Source organism: Chelonia mydas, chromosome 7 (genome assembly GCF_015237465.2).
Source record: "Chelonia mydas isolate rCheMyd1 chromosome 7, rCheMyd1.pri.v2, whole genome shotgun sequence".
NCBI classification, from domain to species: domain Eukaryota; kingdom Metazoa; phylum Chordata; order Testudines; family Cheloniidae; genus Chelonia; species Chelonia mydas.
In genome coordinates this window covers 31233436-31251932 of record NC_057853.1, presented here as the reverse complement: position 1 = coordinate 31251932, position 18497 = coordinate 31233436, and the positions used below count along the sequence as shown (strand labels likewise).

Genomic DNA, 18497 nt, shown 5'->3' with positions numbered 1-18497 from the left:
AGGAATTAGGGCGGAGGGGCTTCTGGGGCAGGTGCAGCGGGGGTTGTGGGGGCGCAGGGAGCGGACCGGTGGGGCTGTGTCCTGCGGGTTGTGAGGAGGGGGTGGGTAACAGGGCTGTGGGGTGGTGGGAGTAAGGTGATGGGGTAAATTGAAATCCTGGCGGGGAGGGGGCTTGCAGGCGGTCTGGAGGAGGGGTTTTGGGGGTATGAGGCAGAAAAGCGATGAGCGGCATAATTTGCTCTTTGGACGCTGCTTCCTTCTGCGCTTATGTCCCTTGTTGCTCCACTTCCTGTGTTTAACGTTGGGGAAGCTAGTGTTTGGGACTAGCTGCTGTTTGTATCAAGGATGCCAGCTGATAAAGTGCTCTGCCCCAGAGGCTGTGAGGTGGGCCGAAGTGCCCCTTTTGTTTGGTCTGAAAATGGCGAGGAACAACTGTGATTTGACTGTAATCTATCCTCTGCAGTGCTAAACAACTGTAGTTGTGGTGTCTGCCTATTAAAGTAAGAGAGATGACATCTGTAAATTCATCAGTGATTGAACTCTGGATAAAATATCTGTCCTCTTACAGTGGTTGAACTATGCATGACGCACAGACTGGCACAGGGTGACTTGGCTAATGAATTAGTTGCCTTCACTACAACTAAAGAAGACGGGTCTCGTCTCACTGTAGAGATTCTGAATGTCTTTGAACATGAAGTAAGAATGATGTTTAGTAAACAGCTAATAGAGGGTTGGGAGGAGGCATAGTTTGCTTTGTGTAGACTGGGGGGAAAGGTCATGTTTTGAAGAACGTATAGCTAGCACTAAATTCCTACACTCTGGTGTAAATGAGGCATGTATATACCAGCAGATCAACTTGAAACCTAGCTGGGCATTAATGAGACCTGCAGGCACAGCTAACGTACAACTTGCCTTGTACATGGTGCAGTTTTAGAACGTGTTGTCTAGAAACACTTTCTTTAATATAATTTTATCATAATTAAAACAAATCTACCAAGAGTGAAACAAATTCAAACCAGCCCTTGCCCTAAATATAGGTATAATTGAGTATGGTGATTTGGCTTCTTGCTGCTCTGAAGATTATTATCTTATTTTTTGTATTATAGGAACACCTAGAGGTCCCAACTGAGAACCACAGTCCTATGATGATGTGGCCTATATATGCACAGTTAGCAAGTTCCCGCTCTGAAAAGCAAACAATCTAAACAGACAAAACGTTCAGAGAGTGGGAGAAAGGAAAGCTTAATATTTTGAAACACTCCGTCACTTTTAAAGCAGGAAAAGAAACTGCTTTCTAGGTTGATATTGGATCCCCCAATCTTATACAGGTCCCTATCTATGCAATATTTTTAGCAGACAGTAGACACTTTAGCACGTTCTAAAATCACAAATTGCTTTTGGGAAAAAAAAATTAAACTTATTTTTCAACAGAAGTCTGAGGGCTTGAGCTCATGGCTGAGAACTCCCAAATTATAATCCAACTCTGATACTGTTTCTCTCTATGGCCTAGGTTGATATTTCATCTCTCTGTGCCTCAGTTTCTCCATCTGTGAAATGGTGGTGAAGATTAATACCCTGGGTTGGATTAATTGGTTAACATCTCTAAAGATCTTTAGAGATGCGAAGTGCTATATAATCAAGTTATGTGTACAGATTGAAGTAGTCTTGGACTTTCATTGTTCCTCAGGTACTCAACAAAAGAGTTACTAAAGCTCATCAAAAAAAGGACAACAGATACTCCGGAATCAAGGATATCAACACCATTCAGGGACTGTATCCTTCTCTATTTGTTTAATATCAGGACTTCTAAATAAAAAGGCAAAATAAGTCCTTTTTTAGCTGACTTTCTTGATTGAGCCTGTACTTTGGTATTGTTATATAGCATAGCTTACAAGGAATTAATTACATGTAATCTGTTACTCAGGAGAGGAAGGGTGGTTCATTCAGTGGTTAGGGTGCTAGCCTGGAACTCTGGAGACCGGTTCAATTACCTGCTATGCTGCAGACTTTCTTTGTGACCATAGGCAAGTCACTTAGTTTCTCTGTGCCTCATTTCCCTATCTGGAAATTGAGGACGATAGCACTGCCCTACCTTGCAGGTGTATGTTGCATTAAAGATTGTGAGAGTCTCCGATGCTATGATGATAGGAATCATATAAATACCTAAGATAGTCAACTTTCTCTAGTAAAGATTTTTAATATTAATGTTCTCCTAGCATTAGGTGAAAGATAAGTAACAACTTACTCTGCAACACCAGGAGAAACTGCTAAAGAGTCAGTGCTTGTACTGGGCTCCTCTGTGCTTGACGCTGTACAAAATTTAGGAAGATACCCCAAAGAGCCTACAGTGTAATTTAAGATAATTGATATAGTTCTGCTGGGACAAAAACTATGTAGACAGCATCAGCTGGCGGTCTCCTGTGGTTATGGCAGAATTGGATTTTGAGGAGGCTTCTCCATGCATAAAAGAGCAGGATGGGAGAAAGCTGTTAACTTTAGGGTTGGAAAATGCATTCCTTTAGTGTAATGTTTCTTGTCAATATCTTAAATTGCTCCCAGAACTGCAAATTTTTCAGATACCTTAGGCATCCTAGGATACTTCCTATCCATCAATGGAATGGAATCCATCAAGAATGATTTTTTAGTCCTTGGCAAAAATCTTGTGACCTCCGTTTTACAAGAAGGGCAATAGCCCTCTAAAGATAGTTTTACCTCTATAATGTCTTTTTGTTTTTAAGCACTTTAATTGAAATTTATGGACCAGATTCTCCATTGCACTAGTGTAAATGAATGCACGTGTGTAGGGCAACATACTTCCAAGACAGAACCATAGGATTTTGCAAACGACTGAGTAAAGGTGCAGGGCAACAAATGGTCAAACCCTATATTTCAGTAGACGCTACTCTGTTCTCTTCCATGACTAATATTTGTTAGCATTGACGTAGAGGAGGAAGAGGAGAACCTCTTAGATGCCTACACAACACCGTCAAAGGTAAGTATATAGTGTTCTGTATGTTTCTGTTCCAAAAAGAGCTACCCAGCTCCATTCTCCTCTGAGATGTTGGAAGCTGGGTGGAATTTTAAGGCTTTGGGGCATATGTGAAAGTGTTACTGTTTGTTTGCTATTTCATCTGTCTTAATGCAAGCAAAGATTTACTTTCTTATCTGGGGTGAGCACAATTTTCTTTCTTTGGATGTGTGATTTAAATATTGTTTCCCTTTCATCAGGGTAAGGGAGGGAAGATAGATCTTGTGGCTGGGCTGGACAGTTTTCATGATTGTTGCAGGGCTATTTTTAAGGAATAAAGCCCCAGTCCAGCAATGACTTCTACGTACCGCTTTGAATTTGGTATGGGTGCAGGGGTCCATCTGTGCAAATGTTATTGCAGGATCGGGGCCTGTGTCACTTTAAAAGTCATAGGCCTAATTCTTTGTTGCCCTACTAATCTGGTTTGGCAGCATTCTACACCCATTTTATATGGTATTGATCTAAATGACTACACAAGGTGCATTGCAGTGGAGAATAAGGCCCTCTCATGCGTCTCCTGAGGAGTGGTAGCTGAGAGAAAATGGCATATGTGTAAAACCCTCAATTGAATTTCAAAATAGTCTGGGAAAGACTGACACATCTGTTCTTCCTGTATTGTAGGGCTCTCAGAAACGGAACATAACGACACCAGAAAATCCACGGTCTAAAAGGACTTTATCCACCCGTAGCCCCCACCTGCTTTTCTCTCCAAACAGCTTCTCACCAAGGTATGGTATTATTGGTCTCCCACTTGAGTTGGCTCTTCTAGCAGCTCCCTGACTCCTCCTCACACTAACTTTGAATGTGGTTTAAATTGTGGCTGAATTTTGAAGCTAAAGCCTCAAGACATTTGAAACGAGAAACTGAATTTCCTCTTGTATAAGCAGGGGAATACCAAGCAGGAGTAGGGAAGTGGTATTACCTCTGTGTGTGGCATTAGTGAGACCATTATTGGATCACAACATCACATCACAACATTCACATCAACATATCACATATCAACATCACAACATTCTGGTGTTCACATTCAAAAAAGATCTTGAAAAATTGGGAAGGGTTAAAAAAAGAACCACAATAATTATTTGCTGTCTAGAAAACATACCTTAAAGTGAGAAACTTAAGTTCAATCTCTTTATTTTACCCAAAACTCTTGGTCACAGTCCTCAAGTATGTACATGGGGAAGAGATTTTTGGATAGTAGGCAGCTCTTTAATTTAACAGAATGAGATCCACTTACAGAAAACTGAGGCTAGACAAATTCAGGCTAGAAACAGGTGCAAATTTGCAACAGTGAGAGTAATTCATTGTTGCAACAATTTAGCTATGGATGTGGTGGATTCTCCATCCCTTGAAATCCTTAAATCAAAACTAGATATTTTTTTCTAACAAATATGCTGTAGCTCAAGCAGAATTTATGGGTTTGATGCAAAAATTATTGGATGAGGTTCTCTGGCTTGTACTATACAGGAGGTCAGACTAGATGATCATAATGGTCCCTTCAGGCCTTAAAATCTATGAATCTTTCCAGCTCTTGTCTTCACAACCCTATTGGTGATGGACACAGATTATTAATAACTATGCGGTAGCACTTAGAGGCTGCACCTAAGGTTGGGGACCCTATTGTGATAGGCACTCTACAAACATAGTGAGAGAATCCCTGCCCCAGAGAGCTTCTTAGACATGACAGATGAAGGGTGAGAGAGAGAGAAACGGGCAAAGTGACTTGCCCAAGCTCACAAAGGTGGTCAGTGGCAGAATTTGGGAGTAAAACCCAGGTCTCCTGAGTCCTGGTTTGGTGCCCTAATCCACACTGTCTTCCCAGTCTCACGGTGTATGCTAATCTGATGACATGGGGGCAAAGCTAGAGTAAGTCAGGGAGCAGATCTGTCTGTCTGTTTTAACCACGTATATGGTCCCTATCACTAGTATGAAATCACCTCACAACTCCCCTGTGAGGTGAGGCAGTGCTATTATCCCCTATTTAATGATGGGGAGCTTAGGCTAAGTGACTTTTTTTTTCTCTCTCTCTCTCAAGGTCACACAGGGACTCTGTGGTGGGGCAGGAATTAAATCCATGTCTTCCCAAGTCCTAAACTGGTGCCCTACCCACTGGACAATCCTTCTTCTGAAATGACTGACCACTGTGGGACGCTATCTGATCAGAGGTGTCTCTGCTTTCCCCTCCCAAAGACAGCCAACAGAGTAGAGACAAAGATCTACCACTACTGGGTTTGGGTGGGCAGAAACTACTGACAGGTTAGACTACTGCTATCTAAGAGACCCCCAGAGTATAGCAGGAAAGACTTCAACAAGCTGCTGGCCCAGGACAGTTTCTGGGAATCCTGATACTTGCACATGCCTATGGATAGTAGGAAAGGCACAGGTGAAAAGAGAAACTTGCTACCAGTGCCTCAACCACTTAGCCGTTGAAGAGCCCGCTGAGTTATGGTTTGTTTGTGTTGAAGCTTTTTTCTTTGTAAGCATTAGTGACAATAATCCCATCACCCGGTTAAATTCCAATTTGGGTACCTATATTCTTGCCTGCTTAAAACTCCCCCTGCAGTTTCATGTGGATACAAGATTATTCTTGTTCTAAACCATTGTATTGTATTGTTATGCTGTGTTAAACAGCTGCCACATCCCACCCAAAAGGTGGCTAAATTTCCTTGGCAGAAGAAGAAGTCGTCTCTATATCTAAGCCATTAGATATCCGAATAAATCCATGTTACAGAAGGCTTGGTCTAACTTGTACTAGATTTGTTGCTTTTAAAGTCAAATGAGATCAAGTCACTTTTCACAATTCCTTTTCTTCCCTCCATGCAGTGCTACTCCCTCTCAGAAGTATGGCTCCCGGAGCAACCGAGGTGAGGTGGTAACCTCATTTGGCTCTGTGCAGGGCACATCCTGGAGTGGAAAAGGAGGCCACGGATCAAATGTGAAGCTCTTTGGTCCACCAGAACAGTCGCTAACCAAGAGTTACAAATTCATGTTCCAAAAGTTTCATGACATCCGGGAAGGTACCTTAAAGATTTTTTGTATGTAAGAACCCCTAAAGACTTATGGTACCTTATGCTTCGGCTCTTAACATCTTTACTAACTAGAGAAGCCAGAAGCTTCTTCCCAATGAAAACTCTATGTTCTGGTGAACATTGTGAAGGCTGCTGTGAGCACATCAGGCCTGTGTCCTAGTCCCTCCACTGGCTCCCAGTTAGCTTCTGATGCCAGTCTGAGCAAAGCAATTAATGGGTCAACCCCCAGTGAGATCAAATAGCAAATTTTGCTGTATTAACCGCCATGACAGCTGCCCTCCTCTGGGACAATACAGACTACAAAGCACAAGATGAAGAATGTGAGAACTGGGGCAGTGCATTTTTGGATAAGGAGATCCAGCTATGGAGCAAACTTCTCGAGGGGATCAGGCGAGTCTGGGCCCTGACCACATTTAGATAATGCTGCAAAACCTTCTTTGCAAAACCCTTTCCGCCATAAGAATAGCATGCAAAAAACTGACACCCCTTTGTACCCAAACCCCAACCAACAGACCAAAAAAAAAAAAAAACACCCCCCACACACAATTGAGACCTTGAAAAGGGAGCAGTGCCATGAAGTCTGCTATAAACTTCACTTTTGCGTTTAATTTTTGTGTGGAAGGAGCTCTGATACTACAGTGAGTGACTGACTGAAAATCAGGTCTTGTATTTGGAGGTGCTGGCCATCTACAGCTTCCACTGAATTCAGGATGTGGGAACTCAGCATCACTGAAAATCAAGCCAATAATTTAGTGAGACACAAGAGATTTGGTTTGCCCCTATAAATAGGAATTCCAAAACTGGTTCAGGGCAGCATTTTGTTTAGGACACAAGATATTGAACAGTGCTAGGTGCTTCTGTGGAAGCTGCAAGAAACCTGAGGTGGTCAGTTATGGAATAACCTGCACATAGGGCAGGCTGGAAGTTGGCTCAAGCTTTGAAGCAAGTGGGTTTATTTTCCTTCTTCTCTCCCCCGCCCCCACTCTGCCCCAACCCTCTTTAATGGAACGGTGGATAGTCTTGTCCATATAAATGCTGAATCCTACTAAATTCTTGTAGCTGTATTTCCACAGACTGACTAACTGTAACTCACGAAAGCTTATGCACAAATAAATTTGTTCGTCTCTAAGGCGCCACAAGTACTCCTTTTCTTTTTGCGGATACAGACTAACATGGCTGCTACTCTGAAACCTATTTATTTTATGTGTGTTTTAAATTTGCTGCCTTCCAATTTCATTGACTGCCTCTTTGCTTTTGTTATGAGAGAGGGTAATTAGCCCCCAGATTAACATTTTCTATACTGTTCAACATGTTCATATGGAATGATCCAGGTACTTCATACTATTCAAAGATGGCATTTGACCTCCAGTTAAAGTAGGCAATTAAGTTTGCCTTTCCTGATCTCAAGAAGTCACTATCCATGATTATAGCTGTTCCCTTGCTGGTTAGGCAGAGTACTTTCTTCTGCTTTAGAGTAGTATCAGACATTGGTGACTACTGGGGTATATGGAGATAGGGGAGTTATGGAATTTTGTTAAGGCAGTAGGATAAGGTGCGATCCTCGGACTTGGGAGACCTGGGTGAAATTCCCTGCTCTGCCATGGACTTCCTGTGTGATCTTAGGTAAATCATTTAGTCTCTCTGTGCCTCGGTTCCCCATCTATAAAATAGGGATAACAGCACTTCCCTACCTTACATGGGGTAATGTGAGGATGAATATGTTAAAAATTTGTGAGACACTTGGGTTCCCTCGTGGTGGTGGGGGGCAGATAAGTACCTTGGATCCTGAAAGAGAAACTCTATTTTAAATTGGCTCCTGACTTCATGTTCTGTCTGCTTGTTTCTGCAGAAATCTTAAATGTTCTTACACTGTTTTATGATTTTAGTACTGTCCTGGAAGATAGAAGAACTCGGGGATGCACTGAAGAAACATTACAAGATCGAGGAGTTCACTTCTGTGTTAGTCCCTGCACAGGTAAGCACTGCATCTCAGGAGCTTTTTCATAAGCGGGTGTGTTTGCAAGTCTCTTCTGTTGTTATTTCTTTGTCTGTCACTACATTGCATTGGCAGTGATTTTTCCATTAAATATTGCAGGATATATAGAAGTTGCACCTTTGAGACTGTTGGTCAATAGCATGTTGTGTAGTTACTCTCTCCTTCCTTATTCTCAAGAAAACTTATAAGAATAGAAGTCTTGCCAGACTGGATCAGACCGGGGTCTGCGTAGCCCGATATCCTGTCTCTGACAGTGGCCAATACCAGATGCTTTAGAGGAAGGTATAAGAAACATCAAAGGGGACAACAATGGAATTACTCCTATCAGGGACCTTCCACCTGCCTGTTATTTATGCACTGGCATATGCCTTTAGGCAGGAGGGCTTAAATTCCTTCTAAACTTCCTGTCTTATGTAACAATGGATGCTAATGTTATCCATATAAATTAGGCTTAAGTAGACTTCATCTTTTACATACAAGGAGAACCAATAGCCAGAAAGTCAGCAGTATGTTGGAACTGTCTGAGGGGACAGAGCCAGAAGACCAGCTGGAGCATGTGAGGATGTCTGTAGGATGTGGAGAGCAGCATAGCAGACTTGCACAACCTGAACAGTCCAAAAGGGTTCCAGCTGAGAGGACAGATGGTCTAGTGTTTAGGGCACTGGCCTGAGACTTGGAGACCTGGGTTCAATTCCCTGCTTGCCCAACAGACTCCCTGTATGACCTTGGGAAGTCACTTAATCTTTGCATGCCTTAGTTCCCCATCTGTACAGTGGAATAATAGTGATTTGTATACCATACCGGGGTGTAATGAGGATAAATGCCTTAAATATTGTGAGCTTCTCAGATACTACAGTATTGAGATACGTGTAAGTACTTTAGATACAACTGTGACCATGCATCAATTTGCTTGGTTTGCACTGCCACCTCCTTAAGCCAAGTTGGCCCAGCAAAAACGGGCCTGATTTGCAAACTACGGTAAAAATTTGTGTCTGCAATGAGTTGCATCCACAACTGATTCATTGAGAGAGAACTTTATTTCTCTCCCCAGAAGTCCATTGTTAGGATAGTTTATTGCAGGTCAAAAATTGGGCCTGAAAATTAGGGCTGAGGGGTCTCTTCCTTGTCCTGGGATTCAGCTTAGTTTTTAAGGCACTGGAAATTTGTGGAGCTTCTGAGACTGCTGTCTTGCATGGGAGATGAATTTGTGCAGTACGATCCCTTTGGCTAAGATCATTCTATGCTTTCTGTTCTGTAGGAACCGGTCACTGTGCTGGGACAGATTGCCTGTGACAGCAACGGAAAACTGAATGCCAAGTCAGTCATTCTAGAAGGGGATCGAGAACACTCTTCAGGAGGGCAAGTTCCTGTGGATTTATCAGAACTGAAAGAATACTCCCTCTTTCCAGGACAGGTGAGGTGTTGGACAGGGCATATTGCTGGGGGCAGAAGGGGCTAGGAAATCTGTCCATTACTTTGAGATGCAGGAATTTTATAAGAGTTTTCAAGGTTTGAGTCTTGGTTTCTAGAATGCTGGGTGCGGATGGCTAGAATTGTCAAAGGAGCCTAATGAGTTTCAGTGGAATCTGGGTAACTTTGAAAATTATTTAGTCTCTGTGACTCAGTTTATCCATCTTTAAAATGGGGATGATGCTTACTTTGTTTTGTAAAGCACTTTGAGATCTGAATATAAAAAAATAATAGCCAAGGTCTTATTATTACTACTTGGGGGATAGGCAGAAATATATTACCTTCTAATAAAACCATTTTGGCATAATAGATACAACACTGGATTGGGGACTTGGATACTATGCCTGGCTCTGCCACTGGCCTATCAGGTGACCTTGGGCAAGTCATGACCCCTCTCAGTGCCTCAGTTTTCCCTCTGTAAAATGGGGCTAATGATATTGATCTCTTTTGTAAAGTGCTTTGCAATCTACTGAAGAAAATACTAAATAAAAGCTAGGTATTATTGATAGCCTAGCCCTTTCCTGAGTCTGAACAAGCAGTCACCTGGTGTCATGGGTTTCTTCTATTTAACTGTTTTCCAGGTTGTGGTGATGGAGAGTATTAACAGTACGGGTGGAAAACTGGTTGCATCTAAGCTGTACGAGGTGAGTAAATCCAACTAAGCACAAATCCTTTTCTACTCTTTCCATGTCTTTGTGCTGTCAATGAAACATCAGGAGCAGGTCTAGAACTTTTTCCCAGAAACTGGCTTCTCTGTTCTTACAAACATAGGCGCCGACTCCATGGATGCTCCAAGGCTAGAGCACCACAGGAAGAAAAAAAAAAAAAAAAAAAAAGGTAGGTTCTTAGCACCCACCGGCAGCCCCCCTATCAACGCCTCCTGGTCCCCCCCAGCACCTCCCACCTGCCACAATCAGCTGTTCCGCAATGTGCAGGAGGTGCTATAGGGGGAGAGGGGAGGAACGAGGGCTGGATGTGCTCAGGGGAAGGGGTGAAGTGGGGGTGGGGCCTGGGACAGAGCCAGGGGGAGCACCCCCGGGCGGATTAGAAACTTGGTGCATATGCTTACAAGCGATTTTTATAGTTGGATGATCAAACAATTTAATTGTGAAATAATTCTGAATGATTAAATAATTAACCCTTCTGGAAAAGGAGTTAGTCTTGTCTATCTAAGTAACTTGTACTGCGTGCAAGTTAATCTTGCCATTTGTGAGGCACATCTGTTAAAACATGGGTCTAAACTGTCAAAAGTAGGTAATGACTTTGGGGTGCCTCTATTTTTGAGTCCCCAACATGATACGTTTAAAGAAGCCTGGCTTTCAAAAGGTGCTTAGCACCCACTTCCTGAAAACTGGGCCCCTTTATTGTGCCTTAGGTTGGATCCCCCCACATTGTGAGGGACTTTTGAAAAATTTAGGCCAAGATTTGTTTTTCAGTGTACATCTTTTGTGTCAGGTTTGTTGCATCTGTGTATCACTAGGTGTTAGATATGGTGACACCCTAGAACATCAGAAAATACAACACTTATTAATGTGGCATCCAGAAATCAAACTGCTAGAAAGACTATCCACAACTCACTAGGAGTCCCATCACCTTTGATAGTGCTTGAGTAAATAGGTCTTGCAAAGTCAATAAAACAGGGCTCTTTTAAACTATATAGAGCGCAGAAGGGAATACTTTCTGTTCAGTTTCAATGCTGATTCTAATAGGCCAATGATATTCCCCCAGCTCCACATTCTGATTCCCAAACACCTCCTGTAGTGCTGATGTTCCTTGAAATCTACATACCAAAAAACAGCAATCTAACTTTACTTCCTTAGCAAGCATCCATCCACCTGTTTGTGCACATGCAGCTGGGGTGGTTACACTTCATCTTTATTCCATGACTTAGACATCTTGCAAAGACCTTTTAAGTAAATGCATCTCACTAAGTATCACAGGGTTTGTCTGAGGCTATCCAAGTGCTCCTTTGGAGATGTATAGTTTTTGGATGGCTGCTGCAGCAATGTGATATCTATCAGTAATGCATGAGGCTGACTCCCCCCCCATTTTTTAATCTCACTAAGCCCCTGTGGGTAGTAGATTTATAGAGCTTAATGCACATCACAGGTGGTTGAGGTCACTTGCCCTATGGTCTTGTGTTTCACGGTACCACAGAGGCATCTGATAATCACCCAAGAATGTATTTGTCCCTATTAGTTAATCAAATCAAACTTTCTCCTCACTCCTGCAGGGATGGAGTAAATGTCTTTCATGTAGAGCCTATGGACCAAATCCTGCTGTGGGTTTATATTGGTGTTGCTGAGAATAGAATTTGGCCATGCGCAATTATTTCCTTTGCTTGCAATGATTTTCAAGTATCCTTTCTCTTCAGGGGGTGCCTCTTCCTTTCTACCAATCTACAGAGCAAGTTGAAGGTGAGTTCAATTATTTTTAAAGATTTCTCCCTCCCTCACCATCCCCCCCAGCTTAGAAAATCAAGGTTAGCTTTGCATACTGGTTCTTTAGAGAATTAGACAGATACACACTCAACAGCACAAACTTCAGCTAGTGCAGTTTCTCAGATCTGGTGCACGTTAAACTTTAAAAGCATCATTGCGTACTCTTTACTGGGCATAGCTTCCTATTTTTTTAATAGGTCCATTGTGGGATTGTTCTTGGATCCAGTCCCAGTGATCTGTTAAAGTAATCTCCTGTGTTCTGACTCTGCACTGAGAATGTCATGAAAAATTGAATTAATTTCAGGGGCTGGCTTAAACCCAACCAAAGGCCTTTAGTTAGAATTTTTTAAGACGCGCCCAGATATATATTTCAGCAGCTTTCCATCTGTTGGAAGGGCAATCGGGGAGGGAACCAGAGGAAAAATGATCAGATCATAACATGCTAAGGAGTCACTCTTGACCTCCCCAGTATTTCTGTATCAGAGAGTCTCAACCTGCCTTGAACCACACCCCACTTTAGCACTGCCCAATTTAGCACTTGGAGGCTCCCCCCCACTACAAAAATACCCCCCACCCTTAAGCACACTAAGTCACAACAGCACCCACTCAAATTTGACCCAGTTTCTCCTCTCTCAGATGGAGGGGCGGCCGAGCCAAACCTGAGAGGTGATGCCACATCTCCCCTCCTGCGCACCAGATGGCAACACCACCCACTTAAATTTGGCCCATTCCCCCACCCCCTGGTCATGACAGAGGGTGGACAGGCAACACCCAAGTGGTGCTGTGACCTGGAACTTGCCAGCCCCTCACTTCTACCATAACCACTGAACCATAAGAAGGCTCATTGGGCCCCCTCAAAGTCTGATGTGCCCCCTTCATTGAGAACCTCTGGCTTGTACTGATATCTTCATTGCACAATAAATCCTCTGGCTAAACTTGGGGGTGAGTTAAACAGGGCAGTATGAATCACTCATGATGCTGAATTGTCTCTTCCTTCTACTTCTCATCCTCCCCATGCAAATACTTAACACAAGCAATGTCTTGGATTTTACCCTCCTTCCCTCAATCAGTGATGTGGCACAACATGATTGCCTGGATAGCATCCCTTGTAAGACCATCTGACGCATAAGAAGAGAAGTGGTTTTTTTCGTGTTTGTTTTTTGGTCTAAAATCATCCAGAATCACTGTGGATAGAACCCTAAAGAGAAATATTTTAAGTGGAAGGGTGGGGAGATGCTCTTTTATATTGCACACCCCAGCCAGAAAAATTGAACAGCTAAGAAATAGCACTGGGCTTGTGTGTGTGTATCAGATCTTAAACATCACATCACAGTGCCTCTCTTTCCATTTGATGGATGCTTCTGTGTGCAACATCTGAGAGCAAGATCTTAGAGAGCAAACAGCGCCAAGCAAAGGTAAACGGAAATCCCCCATGTGTATGATGGCAGGATAGAGGATGCCCTATGGGCAAAGGGGGAGCTTAGAAACTTGTGCTAAAACTGTTGCAATACATTTTAGATTTGGAGCTGCAAATGGTCTTGTTTGCTTGTGGGCCCTACACAACTTCCGACAGCATCACCTATGACCCTATGTTGGATCTGATTGATATTATCAACAAAGACAAGCCAGATGTCTGCATCCTGGTAAGAGAGAAGATTTCTTCCTTTTGGGTTATTCAGGAGAAGAGTTGCATGTTTGGATTCGGATCCTGCAATGAGTTCTATGCAGATGGACACCTGCCCAGCATGGAGCCCATTGACTTCAATGGGGTTCCATGCAGGGGCCTTCCCACATGGAGTTCCTGGCAGAACAAGGGCTGCAGTCCCAACTAGGGGTCTCCTGAGAAATGGCTTTTGCTATAGTAATTATTCTGAAATATTTCTTATGTTTATGTAGGACCTGTTCTCCTCTACTTCCAACTGTTACACTTACTACATCTGGTCGTCAATTACATTCTGATCTCTCAAAAACTTAAGCATATTTTATTATTATTTGTATTACCATAGCACCTAGGAGCTCTAGTCATGGACCAAGGCCCCCAGCTGCACTAGGTGCTGTACAAACAGAACAAAAAGATGATCCCTGCACTAAGGAGCTTAAACTGCAAGTATAAGACCACAGACAACAGATGGATACAGACAGACAGGGGAGTACAAGGAAACAGTGAGACAATATTGGCTGGCATACAAGGCTGTGGTCTCAGCACGCCAGCAGCCTAACTATTGTCACCTTTTTTTTTTTTTTTTTTTTTTTTGTAGGCACCACAGAACAGAGATCTTGAGGAGGGTTTTGAAGGAGGATAATGAGGTAGTTTTGTAGATGTTTTCAGGAGTTCCTCTCAGTGTGAGGGGCAGGATGAGATGAAGCACGAAGGTGCTTAGCTCTAGGCATGTGAGTAGTGCCATTGAAATCAAGGGAATTGTTCATATGCTTTAAGTTAAGCATGTGCATAACTTTTTGCAGGATTGGGGCTTTAGAATGTAAGCATTGCAGAGCAGTGTCTGTTTCTTCCTGTATGTTTGTACAGTTCTTAGCACAATGAGGTCCTGATTCCAGTTGTGGCCTTGGTCCATAATAATAGGATTCTAAAGCACGAATCCTCTGAGAATCATTGCAGCTGTTTGACTGCATAGCAACACAACATAACTGTTAAGGACTAGAAAAGAGGAAGATTCCCATATTTAATTAAAATTGCAGGTGGGGAATTGAAGGAGGCAGAATGGAATTACTCAAAGCTGGAGTTTGGCCAGGACACTGGGGTTAATGCTCTTATGAAAAGTGCCATGGGATATTTAATGAACATGGGCTTTCAGGACCTTGGTTTTATTTCCCTTTTTTATGCCGTTGCTTTGTAACTAAATGGTATAACATGTAGCTGAAAACTGTTTCCATTCAAAAATACTAGGCTTAAAAAATGATGTGAAAATTCAGCTGTGATCAATTAGGCTACAATCCAAAAGCAAGATGACCATTCTTGGTCAAAGCTTATTGCTGCAAGTGCTCTTACAAGGCCCATAATATATGAATGCTTTTTTATCTCCATGTGAAGTTTTGAATTCCCTGATGCAAATGCCTACCTTGCTGTAATGTGCACATCTTCTTGGTTGACAGGAATAGCCCTAGAGTGAGTGCCACCTAGAGTTAGTACATGCCTTTCTCTGTGCCCAATCCATAAAGGATGTGAATCTGTGTCTAACTGAGCTGTAATATGCTAGCATCCTCTCTGGATCGGGCATGGAGGCAGAGACACTGATTAATGGTTTACGTACTTCCTTGGGGCAGAGGAAGCTCATTCCAAAGTGTGTTAGGTCTATAACAGTTCAGATTCTAGGACCTCTCAAGCTGATCTGTCCAGAGACTCTGTTTCTGCCACTGTCTTGTTCTGTGGCCTTGGGAAAGTCTGAGTGTCTCAGGCTTCTCCATCTGCAAGAGAAATACACTCACTCCTGTAAGTTACTGAGTTAAGTGCACAGTAGTATTAAGAGGAAGCTTCTGTATTATAGTTATAGCCTAGAGCCCCAACTGAGTTCGGGGCTTTCTTGTCCAAGGTGTTGCACAGATACAGTGAGACAGTCCCTGCTCCGAATAGGCAAGACAAATAAAGAAAGGGAGGTGAAACAGGCAGAGAGAGGGGAAGTGACTTGCCCACGTTCACACAGTAGCAGAGCTGGGAATAGAACTTGGGTCTCCTGACTGCTAGGCCAGTGCTCTATCCATTAGCCCATGTTGCCTCTTCTTTGATTTTCTTTAAATTGAATTCTAAACAAGACTAGCTGTGAACCGAAGAGCTTTTAGATTATGTACCACACAAGGGATAGGGTTTATCGGATAGCCCACTAGAGGTCCTAGTGTGACTTCAAAACCAACCTGTGTTTGCCCGGAAGAGGCTGGTTGCAGTAACATTTTTATGTTAGATAATCTCATTTTATTTTATATATATATATATATATATATATATATAATTTTTTTTTTAAAAAATGCATAATGAATTTAAACCAAAAATGAAGCCCAGTTTCTGTATGTAACTACATAAAGTTACCCATAGCCTCACAATCTCTGTGAGAGTGTACAACAAATACAGGCAGTTATTAAATTCCCTTGGGAGTCAGTGATTTACCCTTCTATTCAGAAAAGGTGAAAGGCACCTTGAAAAAACAGTTACTCATCTTCTTGTAACTGTTCTTCGAGATGTGTTGTTCGTGTCCATTCCAATCAGTTTGTGTGTGCACGCACGTGCACAGTGGCTGGAAGATTTTTCCCCTAGCAGCAACTGTAGGGTCAGCCTGGGTGCCCCCTGGAGTTGCACCTTCATGGCACCCAATATAGAGCTCTGCCGACCCTTCTTCCCACCCCCAGTTCCTTCTTGCCAGCTACTCCGACAGAGAGGTAGGAGGGTGGGTATTGGAATGCACATGAACAACACATCTCGACAAACAACAGTTACGAGAAGGTGAGGAACCATTTTTTCTTTTTCGAGTGCTTGTTCATGTCAATTCCAATCAGGTGACTCCCAAGCCCGAGTTCAGGAGGTGGGGTCGGAGTCATCCACTGATTGGAGCACCACTCTACCAAAGACCGTGTCATCTCAGGCCTGCTGCGTAATCGCATAACGGTTGGTGAAAGGGTGGATGGAGGACCATGTCGCTGCTCTGCAGATTTCCTGAGTAGGGAACTGTGCCAGGAACATTGTTGATGAAGCCTGCGCCTTGGTGGAGTGCGCAGCGATCGGGGGTGCAGGAACTCCCGCCAGGTTGTAGCACTCACGGATACAGGAAGTGATCCACAACTAAATGCATTGTGATGGCATGGGTAGGCCTTCCATTCTGTCTGCCATCGCCATGAATAACTGGACCGATTTTTCTGAACGACTTTGTTCTCTCCATGTAAAAGGCTAGCGCTCTGCGGACATCTAGTGAGTGGAGTCTGCTCCCTGCCGCTGGAATGTGGCTTAGGGTAGAACACCGGGACAAAGATGTCCTGGTTAATGTGAAACTGTGACACAACTTTCAGGAGGAAAGCAGGGTGAGGCCTGAGCTGCACCTTGTCCTTATAGAACACGGTATAAGGGGACTCTGAGGCTAGGGCCTTGAGTTCAGACACCCTCCTAGCCGAAGTTATTGCCACCAGGAACGCCACCTTGTAAGAGAGGTAGAGCAGGGAGCACATCACCAAGGACTCAAAAGGTGGTCCCATGAGTCTAGAAAGGACCACGTTGAGGTCCCAGATCAGGACAGGCTGACGGACGTTAGGGTATAGCCAGTCAAGCCCTTTTAAGACCTGGCTGACTATCGGGTTAGCAAACACAGAGCGGCCCTCCTCACCTGGGTGAAAGGCCGAGATGGCAGCCAAGTGCACTCTTATTGACAGTAACAAAAGCCCCTGCTGCTTCAGATGGAGGAGGTAGTCCAGAATAAGCAGCACTGATGCTAGTGTTGGGGACGAATGGCGCTGCACCGACCAGGTTAAAAATCTCTTCCACTTGGCAAGGTATGTGACTCTCGTAGAGGGTTTTCTGCTGCCAAGAAAGACCTGTCTAACCTGGCCTGAACAGGAAAGCGTAATCGGGTTCAACCATGGAGCTTCTATGCCGTGAGGTGAAGCAACTCGAGGTTCAGATGTTGAAGACAACCATGATCTTGTTTCAGAAGGTCCAGGAAGAGCGGCAGGGTAGGAGAGATATGTACCAGTGCTGACGGGGCCAGGCTGGTGCTATTAATATGACCTGAGCTTGTTCCCTCTGGATCTGGAGGAGTACATTGTGAACTAATGGTATGGGTGGAAAGGCATATAGGAGATAACCTCCCCAATGGAGGAGAAATGCATCCACGCTGGAGCCCGAGCTGTGATTTTTTTGGAAGGAGTAGAATTGTTGGCACTTCCTGATGTATCGCGTGGCGAATAGGTCTACCTGGGAAAGCCCCACCTCTGGAAGATTGAAATCATGACGTCCAGATGAAGGGGCCACTTGTGGCCGTGAAACAACCTGCTGAGGTGGTCCGCCAGCTCATTCTGTACCCCAGGGAGGTACAACGCTTGCAGGTGTATTGAATGTTCTACACAGAAGTCCCACAGCATGAGGGCTTTCTGGCACAGGGGAGAGGAGCATTCATCCCCCTGTCTGTTGATATAAAACATTGCCGTGGTGTTGCCTCTCATGACTAATACTTAACGGGACAATGTGTATGCCCGGAAGGTCTGGCACACCAGGCGCAGTGCTCTCCGTTCTCTGGCGTTGATGTGAAGAGCCAGATCTGCCTGATATCAGAGACCCTGAGTCCTGCGGTCTCCCAGATGTGCTCCCCAGCCTAAGTCTGATGCGTCCATCACTAGCGACAGAGACGGCTGCAGACTGGCGAAGGGGATCCCTGAGCATACTTCCTGAGGGTTGAGCCACTATTGGAGGGAGTCAAGGACCAGGCGAGGCAGGGTCATGATCCTGTCCAAGCTGTCCCTGGCCAGGCGGTACACGATCGCAAGCCATGAAGAGGTTGAAGCCTGAGTCTGGTATGCTGCACCACGTAGGTACAGGCAGC

General features: G+C 43.9%; 1 protein-coding gene across 6 annotated transcripts in view; it reads left to right on the top strand.

The window, feature by feature from the left end:
• The window catches only part of POLA2 (DNA polymerase alpha 2, accessory subunit), a 45154-nt gene that overhangs the window by 408 nt on the left and 26249 nt on the right, over positions 1-18497 (top strand). For all 6 annotated transcript variants that reach the window (XM_037904719.2, XM_037904717.2, XM_037904722.2 and 3 more), the window contains exons 2-11: positions 569-696; positions 1688-1773; positions 2935-2992; positions 3650-3756; positions 5852-6045; positions 7944-8032; positions 9312-9467; positions 10105-10167; positions 11898-11940; positions 13483-13607. In XM_037904719.2, the coding sequence (XP_037760647.1) occupies positions 583-696; positions 1688-1773; positions 2935-2992; positions 3650-3756; positions 5852-6045; positions 7944-8032; positions 9312-9467; positions 10105-10167; positions 11898-11940; positions 13483-13607 (1035 nt within the window). In that variant the 5' untranslated portion in view covers positions 569-582. The remainder of the gene's footprint in view (positions 1-568; positions 697-1687; positions 1774-2934; positions 2993-3649; positions 3757-5851; positions 6046-7943; positions 8033-9311; positions 9468-10104; positions 10168-11897; positions 11941-13482; positions 13608-18497) is intronic.